The sequence below is a fragment of the Monodelphis domestica genome, chromosome 3 (assembly GCF_027887165.1).
Source record: "Monodelphis domestica isolate mMonDom1 chromosome 3, mMonDom1.pri, whole genome shotgun sequence".
Classification (NCBI taxonomy): Eukaryota; Metazoa; Chordata; class Mammalia; order Didelphimorphia; family Didelphidae; genus Monodelphis; species Monodelphis domestica.
Window position 1 is genome coordinate 536,787,669 of NC_077229.1, and position 19,024 is coordinate 536,806,692.

At 32.9% G+C, this 19,024-nt stretch overlaps 1 protein-coding gene across 1 annotated transcript in view; it reads left to right on the forward strand.

The window, feature by feature from the left end:
* Positions 1-19,024, forward strand: part of YTHDC2 (YTH N6-methyladenosine RNA binding protein C2) — a 77,981-nt gene that overhangs the window by 20,494 nt on the left and 38,463 nt on the right. The window contains exons 8-16 of the mRNA XM_001370029.4: positions 10-117; positions 3,079-3,227; positions 4,411-4,546; positions 7,148-7,274; positions 7,462-7,527; positions 14,231-14,409; positions 14,673-14,769; positions 14,937-15,024; positions 15,114-15,194. Coding sequence (XP_001370066.1) covers positions 10-117; positions 3,079-3,227; positions 4,411-4,546; positions 7,148-7,274; positions 7,462-7,527; positions 14,231-14,409; positions 14,673-14,769; positions 14,937-15,024; positions 15,114-15,194 — 1,031 coding nt within the window. The remainder of the gene's footprint in view (positions 1-9; positions 118-3,078; positions 3,228-4,410; positions 4,547-7,147; positions 7,275-7,461; positions 7,528-14,230; positions 14,410-14,672; positions 14,770-14,936; positions 15,025-15,113; positions 15,195-19,024) is intronic.

Sequence of the window (19,024 nt, forward strand, 5' to 3'; positions counted from 1 at the left end):
ATTATTTAGTACAGGGAAGACCTTTCGAAGTAAAAGAGATGTTTCTGGAAGACATTTTAAGAAGTACAGGATACACAAACAAAGAAATGTTAAAATACAAAAAGGAAAAGCAGCGAGGTGAGTGTTTCTCTCACAAAGAATATAAATGTAATATAAAGTAAATCAGCAGGTTTTTTAATTACCCACATAACAGAGAGAAATAAAGTTGGAATACTTTTCTTTTGTTTTTGTTATATAAATGCCATTGTTTATATGTATGCTGACTTTCTGGGTGACTTGAGGATTGGGGAGGATTGGCTTATTCTTAGGAGGAAAAGAAATGTGAAACCAGGAACTAATTATTTTGGCTTGAAGCAGATCTTGCTGGGAATAGGGAAGGAGAGATGGGACAGAGACATTTTTTCCAGATGCTATCTTTGTTGTGGAGATTTCCTGTCTTAGAAATGGTTATGCTATATTTATGGTCCTAGTTAGGGTAAAATGAATTGGTTGGATTCAGTTACTTCCAAAGTCTCCTTAATTTATAAATCCTATGATCTTATGAACATTTTGTCTTCAATTTTGATATAGTTTAATAAGGTTTAAAATTTTACCTTATCTTCAGTTTTTAGAAATTGGCTTTTCTCTTGTTTAACTTCATTGTTAATGTTCATAGGAATTCTTTTGGAGTATCTTTAATATTTTAATTTAAAATTCTAAATTTAACACCCACCAAATAAAAAGAAACATTCAGTACAAATAAGTGAAATAAAGTGATAAATTGTATATATAGTCTTATATACATTATTTACAATTTCAGTTAAAAATTTAAGTTCCTTCATATGTAAGACACTTATATTTGTAAAATTTGTACTTTAACAAAATGATAACATACACATTATGTTTGGTTCTTCTCATCACTGGTTCCTCTCACTACGTTTTTTTGTGCCGAATTTGTTATCAGCATGTATGCTGTGATTTTGTGTGTGTGTATTATTCTACATCACATTTTATGAGATCTCCCATAGCTCTTTGTATAGTTTTTATTTATAACTTTATTTTAGGGTTCAATTATATTCCACTTTATAGTCATTCTTTCTAATGTGCTCTCTACTTCCCAATTTCAATGTGCTTATTTTGTATATAGTCTGTATTTATCTGTCAGAACCTTCTAGTTGGATATAAGTTCTAAGAAGGCAGGGACTATCTTTCTTTTGTATTTGTTTTTCCAGCATCTAGTGAAGTGGCCAGTACTTAGCAAAAGCTTAATAAATATTTGCTGGCTGATTGAATTGTTGGATGCCTGGGTTACTTCCAATATTTTGCTATCATGAATAAAACTTCTCTGAATATCATCCTCAGAATATAATATTAATAATAGAACTCTGGATTAAAGGGTATGAAGTTTGTGGCTCTTTGTGTATTATCATAATGCTTTCAAAAAAGATGATACTATTTTATAACTCTACTAACAATGTAATAGTTTACTTATTTCAAAACAGCCATTCCAATTTTCAATTATTTTAAGCACTCATCTTAGTAAATTTAATGAACCTATCTAATAATTCAAAATTTTTAAATTTGCAGTTTTCCATTTATTAGCTTTAATGTGATAAATTTTTTGCTGATTTGTGTTTCGAGTAGTACTTTTTCATATTTTTTTCACTACTTCCTCCTTGAAGAGTGAGTTTTATAGTGCTTTAAAAAATTCCTTTTGGGGATTTTGGATGACTCAATAGACTGGATTAGCAAATAGTTTCAGATCTTAGAACATCATTCATCGGAAAATGTTTCAATTAATTTAAAATATATTTTCTTTAAATATTTCCCAATTACATGTAAATTTTTTTTTAATTCACTAAAAAATTTTTTTTAACTTCCAGATTGTTTCCCTACCTTCTCCTCCCATACCCCTTGAGAAAGCAGGCAATATAGTATTAATTTTATATGTGGAGTCATGCAAACATTTCCATATTAGTTATGGTACAAAAGAAACCATGCAAAAACCCCAAGAATCTGTATTCAGACTTCAGTTTCATCTCTGGTGATCAATAATATTTTTTTTTTTATCATGAGCCCTTTGGAATTGTCTTCTATCATTGTCTTGATCAGAATAGATAAGTCTTTCACAGTTGATCATCCTTGTAATCTTGCTGTTGCTGTTTACAGTGTTCTTCTTGTTCTAATTTCACTTGGTGTCAGTTCATATAAATCTTCCCAGGTTTTTCTGAAACCGTACTTCTGATTATTTTTTATAGCACAGTAGTATTCTAATACAGTCATATACTCTAATTTGTTTAGCCATTCCCCAATTGATGGATATCCTTTCAGTTTCCAATTCTTTACCACTACAAAATGCAGAATTTTATAGCTCTTTAGGAATAGTTCCAAATTGTTCTACAGGATGGTTGGATCAGTTCACAACTCCACCAACAATACATCAGTGTCCCAATTTTTCCATACCCCCTCTAGCATTTGCCATTTTCTTTTTATGAGTACACCTAACATTTTAAATCCTGTTAATGATAAGAACTTTAAGGGAAGTAATAATATCTTGGAGAATAGTTTTTAATGCCACTGCATTTATATTATTTCATTTCATAAATAGATAAATTAAAAAACTTTTAAAATTGATCTTGTTTTTTTATGTCGTAGTCATTTCCAAATATACCTCCTGTCCATTAATTCTTCCTTTGTGATAAAGATTTTTAAAAAGAAAAAGGAAAAAAAAAGAAATCAACAAACCAAGTAATACAATGACCTTGACTGACACTATGTGCAATAGCATTTGATCCTTCATATCTGTAATGAAGTCTAGGAGGAACATTTTCTCAATCTTTATCTGGTGTCAAACTTGATTTTATTGTTCATTTTGTATTAGTGGTTTAGGGTAGTTATTTTCCTGGTTCTGTTTACTTCACTCTCTCAGTTTGTAAAATTTGTTTTTTTCTGAATGTCCCTTTTGTTGTTTCTTATACCACAATAATATTCCATTATGTTCATATGCCACAATTAATTTTTTTGAAAAGCACATGAAAGAAAAATAACAAATAAATATAAAGATAAAGATAAATAATCTTTCCCTAATAAATTATTTAGAAGAGAAACAGCAAACTACCCTTACCGAATGGTACTCAGCTCAAGAGAATAGCATCAAACCTGAATCTCAGAGGCAAAGAACGGTTCCAAATGTTACTGAAGAATATGATTTATTGGATGATGGTGGTGATGCTGTGTTCAGTCAACTGGTAAGACTTTTACATTGAATTTGAACTTTAAGGATTTATATTCTATTTTTTCTAAATATTAAGTTGTATTCTAATTATTGCCCATTATGAACTTAGAAGATTAATTTTTTGGTTAAATAGTGCTAGAATTTTTACTTTTTTAAAAAAGGGTGACTAAACCTCTTAGAAAAAGGAAAATATTTAAAATTTACATTTTTTTTTATCAATTACTATTACTAATATATTCATTTCTATGAAGTATGGTTCATGATTTGAGCACATCCAAAAAACCATGATATTTTGATGCCTTTCTATGGTCTAGAAGTGACCTTGAATTCACAAAGACTATGTGCATAAAGATACAAACCTGGAAGGTTTTAAAATTTGGAAAGCATGACACTTTAAGTGTGACACACATATTTTGCTTACTATTGTCTAAAGACCTAAATTCATTTATAATTAATAATTATCATCTGGTTGGCTGTGAACCAATGACTTTTTATGGTCAGAGCACATATTAAACTGTTTCCTAAAACATGGAAGTGTTGTGATCTTTGTGGTTGGAGGAAATACAAATACCAATGAAATTTCAGATCAATTGAAATAGTAAAGTATTTCAAAATATTTTTTTGATCATGTCATTGCAAACTTAACAGTGGTTTGCTGGAATTAAATCTTCTTTGTATGTCTGGAGATAACTTTGTGAATGCCTATTATTAAACTTATGCTAAGCATGTCATCATCATCCTAATCATGTTATTATTTACATTTTATAATATATAGACTTGTATATATATTTGTATAATATGCTTGTAATGATAATACAAATTGCAAGGAGATATATATATATACATACATTTGTGTGTGTATATATATATATATATAAGATATAATCATATATAATCTATATAATCTCATGTGATCTTCTTAATAACCTTCTGAGCTAGAAGCTATGTTTACCCTCATTTAATAGATGAGATTGAAAGAGAGGTTAAGTTACTTGGCAAGGGTCACACAGTAAGGGTTTGAGGCATAATTTTAACTTGGTACTTCCTGATTCCTATGACCAGCATGCCATCCACTGTGTCACCTAGTTGCCTACTCATCTAAAGATTTTTTTTTCAATAATACTTTTCCAGATTTTCACATTTTAACAAGTATTTCTTCAGATATTCAATTAATTTGAGCATTTCTGCATTTTTAGACCGAAAAAGATGTGAATTGCCTTGAACCATGGCTAATAAAAGAAATGGATGCTTGTCTTTCTGACATATGGCTGCATAAAGATGTTGATGCCTTTGCTCAGGTGTTTCACCTTATTTTAACTGAAAATGTTAGCGGTAGGTTATATCTCTTTTTAATAAGTTATTCAATACATGTAGTTTTTTTGTAGAGGAAATTTAGGATACAAACACAAATAGGTATGGTCTCTGCCTTACTTTTTTCATATCTTGAAAACCAGTTCTTTGCTCTAATATATTAGAAAACATTTATGCACTAAATTATTAATTAAATAAAAGTATTATGTAATAAGACACTGAGATACTGTGTATATGTAGTGTTACCACCATAGTGTTACCAATATTTCAATTCGCTAGATATGCTGACAACATGTTTGTGAAAGATGATAAGAAATAGCAACTGATAATAACATATCAGGATGGATTTTCGGGAGTGTATGGGTCCCTAGGCAAAATTTGTTAGAGTCTTATTTATCTTTGTTCTCTTCCACTTCTTAGTTCCTTTCTTCCATTCCTTACGAAGCACTTAATTGCCCTTATGCTGTTTGTTGTCTTGGTGTTTCAGACCCCTTAAACAAGCCTATGCCTGTCTTATAAAGTGTGCCCCAGTTGTCAAAGTTGCCTCCCTATATACATATAAGGAAAGGCAGGCAAATATATGTATAAGGAAAAGTACTTAATCCCAAATATTTCTGCAAGGCATTTTGAGAACTAACCAGAATCATCATCTTTGAATATATTTATTCTTTTTCAAAAGTAGTTTATGAAACCAGATGTATCCTTAATTAGTTAATGATATGGGAAAATTTTGGAGTAGGGAGTTTGTGAAGTCTTTGTGGTGCCACTTAAATAAAGTAACCTATGGTTGAACCTCCTTTGAACCTCCCAGCCCCTATTTGAGGTAGAAAGCACAAATATTCATACTTATTTTATCAGATAAGTGATTTGAGAATCAGGGGTTTATTTATATGTAGCTTATCGGTGGTAATGTTGGAATTTAAATTCAGGTTTTATTACTCCAGGTTGATGAATCTAGTCTGCTATACCACACTACCCCTTGCCTTTCTTGGGTCTTTGGTATTTTCCATTCAGGACAGGGCAACAAGTAAGCTTTGTATCTTCTTTTTCCTACTGAGTCCCATTTTGTAAATTTTCTTTTCTTGTATTTGTAGAAGGGGAGAAAGGAACAGGGAAGATTTTTTTGGTACCCTATTTTTCTCTTTGAGTGTATATCTCACTGGATGCATGTGATACTGATAATCATTAGGTTTCTGATGACCAATAAAATCTTATATATCTTAAGTCTGTATATAGCCTCCTAAGACTAATTAGAGTTTGTGTCTTTAGTTATACAATTTCAAGATTTAGATTTTTTTTTTTAGGAAAATATTTTCCTTTTTAACTCAGTTTGAATATATAATGTGCCCCCAAAGTCTTAGTACATTATAAAACTTTACTATCATAAAAATTTTGAGGCACTATGTAGAAAAAACTAATACACACTTATGCATATTCATTTCTTCTGACAACTTCTTAAATATTTTTGTATTTCTTGTTTTGGTTAGTGGTTATGGTTTGGAAGTTTACATTAGTTTGATAGATAATTGAAATGTAAAGACACTAGAGAAAAGTAGAAGGAATTTGCTACATATTGTCATAATCTTTACCTGTGAAGTACCCAATTCTCTTTTCTTATAAAGGAGATGCTACAGAATCAGATACTGCCATGATAATTAACTGTTCTATGATTCAGGACCAAGGAAAGTATTGGTTGTATGGAGTCATTCAAAATATATTTGGGAATGATTGAGAGCATATTAAAAGTCCTGAAAGATAATTCAGTCATTGGTTTAAGTAATTTTTATCAAGCAGTTTTGTTTCCTGTGATAACTTCTTTTCAGAAATTACCTATTTAATTTTGTTTACTTAATAAGAGCAAATTATTTTTAGAAGTGCTGATTTTTTAAGTTCCTGAGAAATGCATTGTAGAAAATTTTCAGTTATCAAAATTTTCCTCATGGAGAGATTTTATGGCATAGAACAATTTTGCCAGTGATGAAATTCTCTTTAAATGCCATGGGAATATGATCTCATTGTTTAGTCTTCTTCTGTAATACTTTAAATTAATAGATTTCTGGTAAAACTCTTTTGGTATAACTATTCAATTACTAATAAAATAAGTTTGCATTTTGTATCCAGGTTCTGTTTTTAATTTATATGTCATCATTTTATGACAAGAAAGTATCTAGGGTAAGGGAAATAATTCATATGATTCTTTTTTACCATTGTTACAGATGTAAAATATTACTGTTCTTTCTTTAAAATTTTAACTGTTACCTGTTACCTCCACTTAATCATTCCTCCACATTGCACAGTCCTTTCTCTCATCCTACCTTGTGGGGGTTAAAACAAAGATCTTCAATGATTAATGGGCTGAAGTTTGCTTTTTATGAAGAGAAAAATATTGTTGTAATTCTCTCACTATGCAATTATATTTCAAGTTTGTCCTTATTTAAAAATAATGGCTAGTATTTTTTAATATTTTCAAGTTTTTCTATATTTTTAAACATCTGATTTTCTGAATTAAGGACATTAAAATGTTTCTGTTGACTAAAATCTTAAATTTGTAATAGTCATATTTGTTTGATATGATAGTTTGAAAAATGTTGTTATAACTATTTTATTGCTTTTTTTTGTTAGTGGATTACAGGCACAGCGAAACCAGTGCAACAGCACTAATGGTTGCTGCAGGAAGAGGTTTTTTGAGTCAAGTAGAACAGTTAATTAGTATGGGAGCCAATGTCCATAGCAAAGCATCAAATGGCTGGTAATTTTTTAAACTTAAGTTATGTGTATTCTTACATCTGTTAATTCATTTGTATTTTTATACTAAAAGCCCTGTAAAAAGCTTCTTTCATCTACATTTTGATAGATGAATAATGAACTATTACATATTTTAGGATGTTAATTTAAAGGAAAGTTCATCTTATTTTGAATCTTTGAAATTTTGGCAGGATGGCTTTAGATTGGGCTAAACACTTTGGACAGACTGAGATTGTAGACCTTTTGGAGTCTTACAGGTAAGGTGATATTTTTGATTTAAAGAGATTTCACACACACACATACATAGAGTTGTGCTCTCTCTATGGATGACATACTATTATAAAATTGGGGCAAATATCTGTATAATAGAATATGATATTCCATTAAAGATATGTTTAACTTGTCATTTTTATAGGAAAATAATGACACTAAACAACTAAGTGTCAATGGGATTTGGCATATTTTTCCTAATAGACTGAAAAGTCAGAAGGATAAAACTTTCTTAAAATAAAAAAAACTATATTGTTTTGAATTGTAATGAAATGAATGGATGTTTTAATAATTTAAAAAATAATTTCAAAGATTTAAAAAAAATTAAATTTCTACTATCTTTTCTTGTTTTGCCCTAACACAAGAAGAAAATTGTAGGGAAAATTGGTTGTATTTAAGATAGAATATCTGTTATTTAAAAATAAATGAAATTCTTACCCTAAGGATCTTATGTAAGGAATGGAATGCTTTTAAATTAGGATTTTTAAAATTTGTTTATATGTAACTGAGGAAAAAGATAAAATAAAAATTAATTGTAAAAAAAAAATTAAAAACTTGCCACATATGCAATATGTAATGATAATATGTTCTGTTTTCTTAAAGACATTATTATATATTTATTTTCCAAAATTCACAAGGCTAAGCATAGAAGAAATTTAAATAAACTTTAACATGATTTTGTAAAAAAAAAATATTCACTAAAGGAACCTCTTTCAGTTGCATAATGAAAAGTAGGATGATTTTTAAATTAATTCATTTTCATTTTTTGATGCATAGTAGCTACCACCATCAAAAAACATTAATATAAACAAATGCATATAAAAATTATGTGCAAAACCACATATACCTCATTGTTCACAATATATTTTAAAATATGTAAATTATATATGTATACTAATATAAATATACTCTGCTTTTGAGTTCCCTTTGGATTTGTTTTAGTTGGATAGTTACTTCTCTTCTTTTTGTGGCTATTTTTTAACTGTTATCTTAATATTTATTGTTCTTTTTCTCTTTTCTTCTCTTTATATATTTCCTTTATTTTCTTTACATTTCCAGTATTTGTCATTTCTAATAATATAATACAGTCCATAACATTCTGATATTACAAATTATTTAGCCATTTCTCCCAGTCATTGCATTTGTGTTATTTCTAGGTATTTTATCATTTTGTTGAGCTTCTATGAGTATTTTCATTCACACACAACTTTTTCAATAATGTTCTTAGGGCCTAATCCTAATAATGGGATTCTAGGTCAATGAGCATGAACAGCTTTACACCTCTTACTGTCTATTTCAAAATTGTTTTGTAAAAAACAATTCACAGCTGATTTAGTGATGTAATCTCCATGTCCCTATCAACATTTAATTTAATCTGATTGACCTGATTGAACCTGATTTTCAGTTAACATATTTCCAGGGCCATATTTAACTAGAGTGGTCCTTAGTCTACAGATACAATCTGTTGCTGGGACCATACTCTTCCCAAAATCAAATTTTTCCAACTTGATCATACCCAGTGGAACTTTTGTTTCAATGCCACAACCCCTGAGAAATTCAAGATTTACTTCCATAGTATGATGAATATTAAACTAAAACTTTTGCATAATATTAATGTCCTCTAAACCATTGTTGTCCCATATGAAACTGTGTTTAGATTATGTATATGTTTAAGCTTAAATCTATTGCTAGCCTCATGCAGGTGTATGGGGGCTTTCCACATATCTATCATATTTTACTTATATTCCCTTCATCTCTTTAAACTTCTTTTTTATTTATTTTTTTGGTTAGATTTATCTAGTTCTGAGAGGGGAAAATTAAACCCCCTGATATTATTATTTTGTTATCAATTTCCATCTGAATCTCATTTAGTTCCAATAAAAATCTGGATTCTTTAATTCTTGGTGCATATAGGTCCAATATTGATTAACAATTATTATCCATAGTATCCCCCAACATAATATAATACCCTTTTCATACCTTCCAGTTATATCCATTTTAGCTCCAACTTTGTCAAAGATTATGACTATGTACTCTTGCCTTCTCTGGATCAGCTGAGGCATAGTATATTTTGCTCTAGCCCCTCACCTTCACTCTGTTGTGTCCCTCATTTTCAGTGTGTTTCTTGAAAATTACACATTGTCAGCTCCTGATTTTTGATCCTTTCTGCTATCCATTTATTTCCCATGGGCGATTTAATCCCATTTACATTCATTATCATAATTACTAGATGTGCATTTCCATCTATTCCATTTCTCCTCAATATTTGTCCCCCTTTTCCTTTCTTTTTGCCATATCCTTCCTTAGATGTCCAATTTCCTTTGACCAATACCTCTCCAATCTTCACTGCTTTCCAGAAATCCTCCCTTATCCTCTCTTTTTTTCTTCCTAGTTCCAAATTGATCCACTTTTCCAAAAGTACCTCTCTTGTCCTTTCCCCCTTTTAATTCTTATTCTTTCCATCTTTACTCAAATTCCTTCCTTATCACCCAAACTAGACTCTCCTTCTTCTTAATATGAGTTTGATTCTGAATATCTCTCTTCTATTTTGTCCTCAGAGTCCCTCCCTTATCCTATCACCTTATCCCACTACCTCTTAATATGTACTCCCCTCTAGGTATCTCTTCCTTCTCTCCCTTTACTTATCCCCTTGCCCTCTTTTCTTTTAGTCGCTCTTCCTTCTCTTTTATTCCCTCAGACCCCAAAGGGACTCCCTAATCCCCTCCTTATTATGTCCTCCTTCCATCATGTTTCTCTCCATGTTAAGATTTTTACCCTTTTAATTGTGTATGTATCTATCTCCTCCTCCCCTTCTCTGTGGCAATTCCTTCACTCATTCCTCCTCCATATGAGATAGCCATTCCATCCTGTCACCTCTTGCTCTATTTTACTACCATTTTGGCTCATTCTATTACATTTAACCTTGAGTCTTCCACCCTCTTCAAAATGTCCAGGCAATGATGCTATTCCCAGTGGTCATAGATGACATTTTCCCATACCAGAATAAAAATTATCTTTTGAGTTTCTTCTGCTTAGTCTTTTATTACCTTTGTATGTCTTTCATGTACCTTTGTTTCTTATAGATTAGATTTTTCTACTAAGTTCTGAGTTTTTCTTTAGGAATAGTTGAAACTCTTAGTTCATTAAATATCCATTTTTTACCTTTTATAATTATGCTCATCTTGGCTGGATACGGTTTGTTTTTTTTGGTTGTAAACCCAGTTCTTTTGTTTTGCAAATTTCTGTGTTCCATGTCCCAAGTTCTTTTAATATTGAAGCTGCTAAGTTTTGGGTTATTCTAACCACAGTATTTAATTTTTTTTTCTTGTTGTGTATAGTATTTTCAACTTAACTTAGAAGCTACAGAACTTAGCAATGATGCTCCTTTGCATTTTCACGTTTGGGTCTCTTTAAGGTTGTTTTTGGTATATTCTTTTCAATTACTGTTTTACCCTCTGATTCTAGAATTTCTGGGCAGTTTTCCTTGATGATACTTGGAGTATGATCTAAACTTTTTGATCATAACTTTTCAGAATTTCTGCTGTTCTTATATTGCCTCTCATTGATCTATTTTCTAGGTCAGTTATTGTTGTGGTAAGATGTTTCACATTATATTATTACATTCTTTTGATTTTGCTTTATTATTTCTTGTTGGCTTAGGAGATTGTTGACTTCCAAGGGTTCTTTATACATTATTTTCTTCTGTGAGTTTCTAGATCTCTCTTTCCATTTGAGTGGTCTTTCATAATTTTCTTACATTGGTCTTAATTGTTTTTTTTCTAATTTTTCCTCCACCTCTCTCATTGATTTTTGAGGTTTTTTTTCTTCCAGAAGCTTTTTTTGGTCTTGTGGCCATTTATTGTATTTCTCTACTGCTTTCGAAGTAGGTATTTTTACTTCACTATCTTCTGAGTTTGAGCCAAGGTCTTCTCTGTTCCCATAATAGCTCGTAATAGATGGGTTATTTCTCTTTGCTTGGTCATTTTTATTTCTATTTTTAAAAAAATTAGCAGCCAAATCAATAGACAATTACTGGCTTGCTTTTTTTTTCTAGAATCCTTGAGTGTTGAGATATGTTACCATAGGTTTCAGGATTTTTTGTGTGTGCTTGTTTTTTCTTAGATTCTCATTAGTTTTTCCAGTTTTTATGGTCCAGGATCATATGTATTCCTGGTTCTTACCTCAAACCCCAGTCTATGATCGATCTCAGGGTGCTGCAACCAGAAATTGTGGGCAGTTTTGTCACTGAAACTGCAAGCAGACTCTACCTCCTGCCGTGGCAGCAGCCAGTTACTTCACTCTCATGGGAGTGACCACAACTGATTGAGAGCTACAAAAGCCCTACTCACTGGTGCACATTTCTTCTTCTTTCTTCTTCCACTATTGCAGCCTGGGAGAGAGTAGGTGTCTAGTCCATTTTCCTCAGATCTCAAAAGTCCCTCATTTGTTAGCAGCAGGGTTTCAATTCCTGCCCTTAGAGCCTGGTGCCTGTAGACTTTGTCGTGACCACTTCTTCAGTCTCTAGCTGTGGGCCAGCAAGGGTCTCTGGAGTTGAAGCTGCTGCAAATTCCAGTGGTATCCTCTGGGATGGAAGCTCTGGGGCTCAGCAAACAAGGTGAGGTTTCCTCCTATCCCCAGGGGCTACCTTGTTGATTTTACTCTGCTCTGTTCCTGCCTTCAGGACTTACAGTAGTGGGAAGGAGACCAGGGAAATCAGAAACCTTCCTTCCTCCTTATCCCTGTCAGCTCAGCCTCACTTCTGATTCCTATCTGTTTTTGCCACTTGTAGCATTGATTCTGTGAAGTTATTTTTGGTTGTTTGTGTGGGATATTAGGACATATTAGTATTCCACCATATTCCACAGTATTCTACAACGCATCTCTTAGTAAGATGATTTTGTGATCTGGCTTTTGTATTAATATCTTAGAAATTAGGAAGGTGACCTAAATTGAAGTTTCCCTAGTTACAAATAAATGACGGTTCTATGCTGTTTTTTCCCATTTTCTTCTGTGATTGTGGTAAAACGACTTGTGGAGAGAGTTGTGTAGTTTAGTGGAAAGAACACTGGACTTGGAGTCAGAAGACCTGAATTCAAATTTTGACTCTTACATTTAAATGGCTATATAACCTTAAGTAAATCATTTAATTTCTCTAAGCCTCAATTTCCTTATCTGCAAGATGAGAATGAAAATTAATTTTCATTTGAAAATTATGTTTTTTAATAGATCCTTGAACTATTAGTTTTGTTACAGCTCTTTAGGAAAATATATTCATTAAAAAATCTTTTCATTTTAAGAATACCACTGTATTTTATTAGTTATTAGATTCATAATGCATTTTAGGCATTTAATAAATGTTTGTTGAATCTGTTTTTAAAGAAATATACATAGACAAGGAGAAAAAAAGACAAATAATTTGTGACAGTTTGACAATTTTTTAAGACTAAATATATTTATTATACATATAGACGTATATATATATATATATATACACACACACACACATACATGTTGAATGCATAGGAGCCATTTCAAATAAAACCAAAAGATAGCATATAGAATTGTATTCCACATAGAAAAAAAGCATCCACTAGAATACAACATCTTAGATAAAAGTGTATATTAAAACTTATAAAGAATATTGTTATTTCAGGGTAGAGCAATTTTCCCGTTTTAGATCAAATGTTAATTTTACAATTACACATTTCATTAGTATATTTTCCTAAAAGATTGAGACTTGAGTAAAAAGAGTGACTAAAATGAACAATGTAGCTATAGAGACTGTTCTCTGTAGTCCATGGCAAGGAGAGGTTGAAGGAAGCAAGTTTTGAAGGAAAAGTTTTCCAAAGTATTTTCAAATTTTACCTTATGCTTTGGGCTAGGCTTAATGAAGGCTGGTCCATTGGAATGAAATACTGGTAGGCCATAAAATATTTAATAAAAAGAAATCTATTAATCTACAAAAAGAATCAATAAGTATGAAATGTTGAATTAGCTGGATGAAGCTCCAGTTTGCCTTTGCATTTGGCATGATAGCGATGTTCAGTCAGAGAAGTATGTTCACTGTCATAACAATGGTAATCCTGTCCAATCCAAAGAATCTTGACTGGGTTTTTTATACTTTGGGCAGCCAAAAAGCCATATCAGCAGTTAAGCCCTATTTCCCTAGACTCGCCAAGTTCTCTGGATAACCTCCTTGCTACTTTAAAGAGAAATCAATAGTACATCCTATTTAAAAGTCATTAATTCTACCACACCTTAAAGCAGCAGCAATAATAATAATAATAATGGTTACACACACATATAAAATATATGTATCTGAGCCTAACCTCAGCCCCCGTGTATTAGTTGCTACAGATTGTCTCCATTTTAATAACAAGGAAACTGAGGTTGACTGCTTAAGTGATTTGCCCATGGTCTCACAGATATTAAGAGTTAAGAGACAAGATTTGAACCCAGGTTTTCCTGAGTCCAAGGCTTATCTTCTGTGCCATGTTTCTTCAAGGGGACTTCAAACACCTTTGAAACCTGAAATAGCAATTACCAAGTTATGTATTAAAAATTTAGAAAAATATGTCATCTACTGGATAGTACAGTAATAAGTTAAATTTGTAATGTGTTGAGGTAATATTGGCCTTTGAAATTTTCTTTTTATGAGAAATTGGCTTTTTTTTCTTTTTTCTTTTTAAGTGCTTCATTGGAATTTGGAAACCTAGATGAAAGTTCCTTAGTCCAAGCGAATGGAAGTGATCTCAATGCAGAAGACAGAGAATTATTAAAAGCATATCATCACAGTTTTGATGATGAAAAAGTAGACTTGGATTTGATTATGCACCTTCTCTATAATATCTGTCATAGTTGTGATGCTGGTAAATATGTACTATATATTAAACTTAAGGAACCAAAATAATTTTATTTCAAGGTGATTCTTGTTTTTCCAAATTGTCTTACTTGAAATTGTGTATAATAATGCATGAATAGTCACAAAAGTATTTTAGCTTTACAAATCAGCTACATTTAGGTGGTTTCATATTGTAGAACTTTAGTAAATAGTTCTTGTTTGATTGAAGTTGTTATTTCAAAATGAAATCTATTGAGTTTTGTTGGAAATTCTTCTTTTTACTTCCCATAGGAGCAATCTTAATTTTCCTGCCTGGATATGATGAAATTGTTGGACTGAGAGATCGCATTCTGTTTGATGACAAGCGTTTTGCAGATAACACACATAGGTAAAACTCATAGAATTTTAGGATTGGAATGGCCTTTAGAAATTATCTAATTCAAGCCACTTATTTTGTAGAGAGAGGAAATGGAACTCTAGAGAGGTGAAGTGATTTATCTAAGTAAAGCTGAACTTTTCATATTTAGTTCATTGTAATCTTTTTGTTGCTCATAGGTATCAAGTCTTTATGCTTCATTCAAATATGCAAACATCTGATCAAAAAAAAGTACTAAAAAATCCACCCTCAGGTATTCGGAAAATAGTAAGTATAATGTAAATTTTTATTTCCATTGTTATTAGTAATTATTTTCTATTTCTAGCATTACTTAAAAAATAATATTCTTATTGCAGATTCTTTCTACCAATATTGCAGAAACAAGCATTACAGTCAATGATGTTGTCTTTGTTATTGATTCTGGCAAGGTGAAAGAGGTATGTTTTAGTGCTATTATTAGCTCTTGTGTGTTTAATTATCATATTTATGTATATGATGACCAGATTTGTATCACTAGCTGGCTGTTGGACATTTCATGCTGTATGTTTCATAGACATCTTAGATTTCATGTGTCCAGAACAACTCATTATCTTTTCCCTCAGATGTCTATCTTCTAAACTTATTTTTAAAGGAGGATACAACCATCCTTCCATTAACTCAGGGTCATAAACTTGGTGTCATTCTTGGTACCTTACTGTGACTGACCCCATATATCTAATTAAGTTTTATATTTTGTCATTTTTTCTTCAGAAAATCTCTCATAGTGGGCAGCTGGGTATCTCAGTGGATTGAGAACCAGGCCTGAGATGGGAGGTCCTAGGTTCAAATCTGGCCTCACACACTTCCCAGCTGTGTGACCCTGGGCAAGTCACTTAACCCCCATTGCCCAGCCCTTACCACTTTTCTGCCTTGGAACACAGTATTGATTCCAAGATGGAAGGTAAGGGTTTGGAAAAAAAAAAAGAAAATCTCTCATAACTCCCCATCTCTGCTTACATGACTATCATCTTAATGAAGGCACTCATCACCTAGACTATGTTGCATTAATTTATAAGTTAGCCTTAAGGCAGTAGGGTGGTACAGTGTTGGCCCTGGAGTCTGGAAGAATCATCTTCTTTAGTTCAAATCTGACCTCAAGACATTTATTAGCTGTGTGACCCTAGGCACATCACTTTAACCTGTTTGCCTCAGTTTCTTCATCTGTAAAATCAGCTAGAGAAAGAAATAACAAATCACTTCAGTATCTTTTTAAACAAAATCTCAAATAAGGTCAAAGAATTGAACATGACTGAAAGACTAAACAACAACAAATAATCAATTAGCCTAAGCTGTGTCTCTCCCTACTACATTCTGTCCTCCATATAACAATGGAAATGATTTCCCTAAAGCACACATTTGACCATATCACCTCTCTATTTAGTAAAATCCAAAGATTCTCTCTTACCTCTAGGATAAAATAAAAACTTTTTTTGCCTTTAAGAAATTCATAAAAGCTCTTCATGACCTGTTTCCAACTGACCTTCAAGTCTTCTTATACATTACTTCTGCAGATACTCTGTGACAGTGGTGGCAAACGTTTTAGGGAAGGAGTGGTAGACACAAACCCCTCCTTCCCCCAGACTGAGTGCCATTCCTACCCCTCCCAGAGACTGAATACTATGTCCTTTTCCCCCACTGAGTGCTAGGAGCACCCCCCCTTTACTCCAGTTCTGCCACTTGTGAGCTGTCCACCTTACCCCCTGTGCACTTCCATTGGGCTGCTGGGCAGAGGGGTGGGGAATATGAAAAAAATGTCATCAGGCATGGTGGTGAGGGCGAAGGGAGAAACTCCCCCCAAGTCCCTCTGCCTTTCTAGTAACAAATTCAGGGTGGGGGAGGGAAAGAGGGCGGCATGCCCACGGAGTGCTCTCTGTGCCATCTTTGTCACACGTTCCAGTGCTCTGTGGTGTCTTATACTTGCTCTTCCTCATGCATGATATTTTATCTTCTCACTCTGCCTCAGCACTGGATTTCACCTTTTTCCTCCTTGTCTCTATCTTGAAATCCCTGGCTTTTTTTTTTTCAAAAAAAAAATCATTTGAAATGCCACCTTTTGTGCTTTCCTTGGTCCCTTCAATTGCCAGTGCCTTCTAAGTTTACTAAATAACTATTTCACATAGCTTATATATACATATATATGTATCTATTATCTTCCCTGTTAGAATGTCCACTCCTGAAGGGCAGGGACAATTTTGCTTTTATTTTTATATCCCTAGCACTTAACACAGTGTTAATTTTTGTTGTCATTCAGTTATTTTGGACTCTTTATGAGTTTGGGGGGAAGTGATCCTATTTGAGTTTTTTTTTTTTTTTGGCAAAAATACTGGGATGGTTTGCCATTTCCTTCTCCAGCTCATTTTATAGATGAAGAACCTAAGGCAAACACGGTTAAGTGACTTCTCCAGGGTCACACAGCTGGTAAGTATCTGCAGGCAGATTTGAACTCATGAAGATGATTCTCCCTGCTCTATCTAGTGCACCACCTAGCTTTCCTTAGTATAAAATAGGCACTTATGTATGCTTGTTCATTTATTGGCAGTAATAGTAATAGATCTTGTAGCATACCAGGCATGGAATGATAATACATGGTTGATGTATTAAATACTTGATCAGAGCAGTTAATGATCAATGTGTAGGCAGTTCTAAGGGCAAGAGAATTCCTGGGCCTATGCCACAAAGGCTTAGCCCTCACCTTGTCAAGCCTCATTCCTCTGAAAAGGGCATGTCAGGTGAATCCCCACCTACTCTGATATTGTCATTGTCCATGCAACCAATGTGAATCAGCTATGCTTTGTTACGTATTCATTGATCCTCTCAATCCACAATAAAGCCTGGGGTGAGGCGCCTCATTTCCTGCAACCTTGGAACTCTCCCTGATCTTTCTCTCTTTATCTTTCCTAGCGCCACTCATGGCCACATGCTTTCTATCTTGGAATTCTTACTTCTACGTGTTAGCTTAATTCTCACATTTTCCTTTTACTATTTTTCTAAGGAAAATGTCATCAGCTTAAATTAACTTGTCTGTGTCTCTTTATTTATCACCCATTTTCTCAGACTCCTTGCTCCTTCTCAAGCCCAAACCCACTAAGGAAAATTTTTTTTTGTAACAGCCGCAGGATGTCTGTTATAGATCTGATCTTAGTTTTAATGGATGTTCTTACAACCAGAATTCACTATAAAAAATATTCTTAGTATTGGCTGTTTAACCATTATAATAGCAATTTTCTCGTTTCAAAGCAGAATTTCCCACTACAGTTACTTAAATATAGTGAATTATTATCTCTTAATATTATCTCTGAATTATCCATTAATAGCCATTTGCCAATATGGGGTGGGGAATTGGCACCTAATTTAGTATTGTGTAAGGAGGAAATTAAGTATATTATTTAGTGTGGCATTTAAAAGAGTGGATGCCATAAACTGTAAGAGTTAAAATGGTTGAGGGTCGTAAACTGTAGTAGATTAAAATAGTGGAAGACTTAAATTGTGATAGATATAAGAGTGGGTGAGTAAATTGTGACCGCAGGAAATATGTTGTCACCACAGTGTCTTGTTTTAAATCAAATATTTAAGGTGGTCGCCAGGGAAATATTCCCAATTATGAATATACCCAAGTCAAATGGGTTTTATAGAGATTTTTAATTAATAATACAATGAGGAACCAAAGAAAAAGAGAGAGAGAGAGAAAGGGAATAAATGAGAAAAGAATAGGCCGACCCAGGCCTAAGCCCTAAAAAAAAAGATCAGTCAGTCCTAATCACTCATCATAAGATCTGTTCAAGCAAGGATTCAGGGGGACAGAGTCTCCCCAGAGGGAGTTCCAGCCAGAGTCAGCCTCCCTTGAAAGACCTCCTTAGAGATTGTCTCTCAAGAGCCTGTATATCTCAAGAGATTGTTCTCAACAGTCTATCCTTTTTCTTATAGTGGGTTTTCTCCTATGTTACCTCCCCTAAGTTCTTCCATCTACCAATCACAGTAGACGTTTTCCAAAGGACAGCCCATTCTGAATTCACACCCGAGTAGATTAATCCTTTTAGTAATCCACACCTGAGTAGGTTAGAATCTCTGTGTAAGTTTTTTCCTCTTTGCTCCTTTTAAGTTCACAAGTTGCCTGACCTTTATAGGTACTTAGCACCCCTTTGTAATTAATTCTAAAAATAGGCATGGCTTAAGTATGGGTGGAGTAGAGGTCTTCACATTTCTGATCTAAGTAGAGTTCTCACTGTCC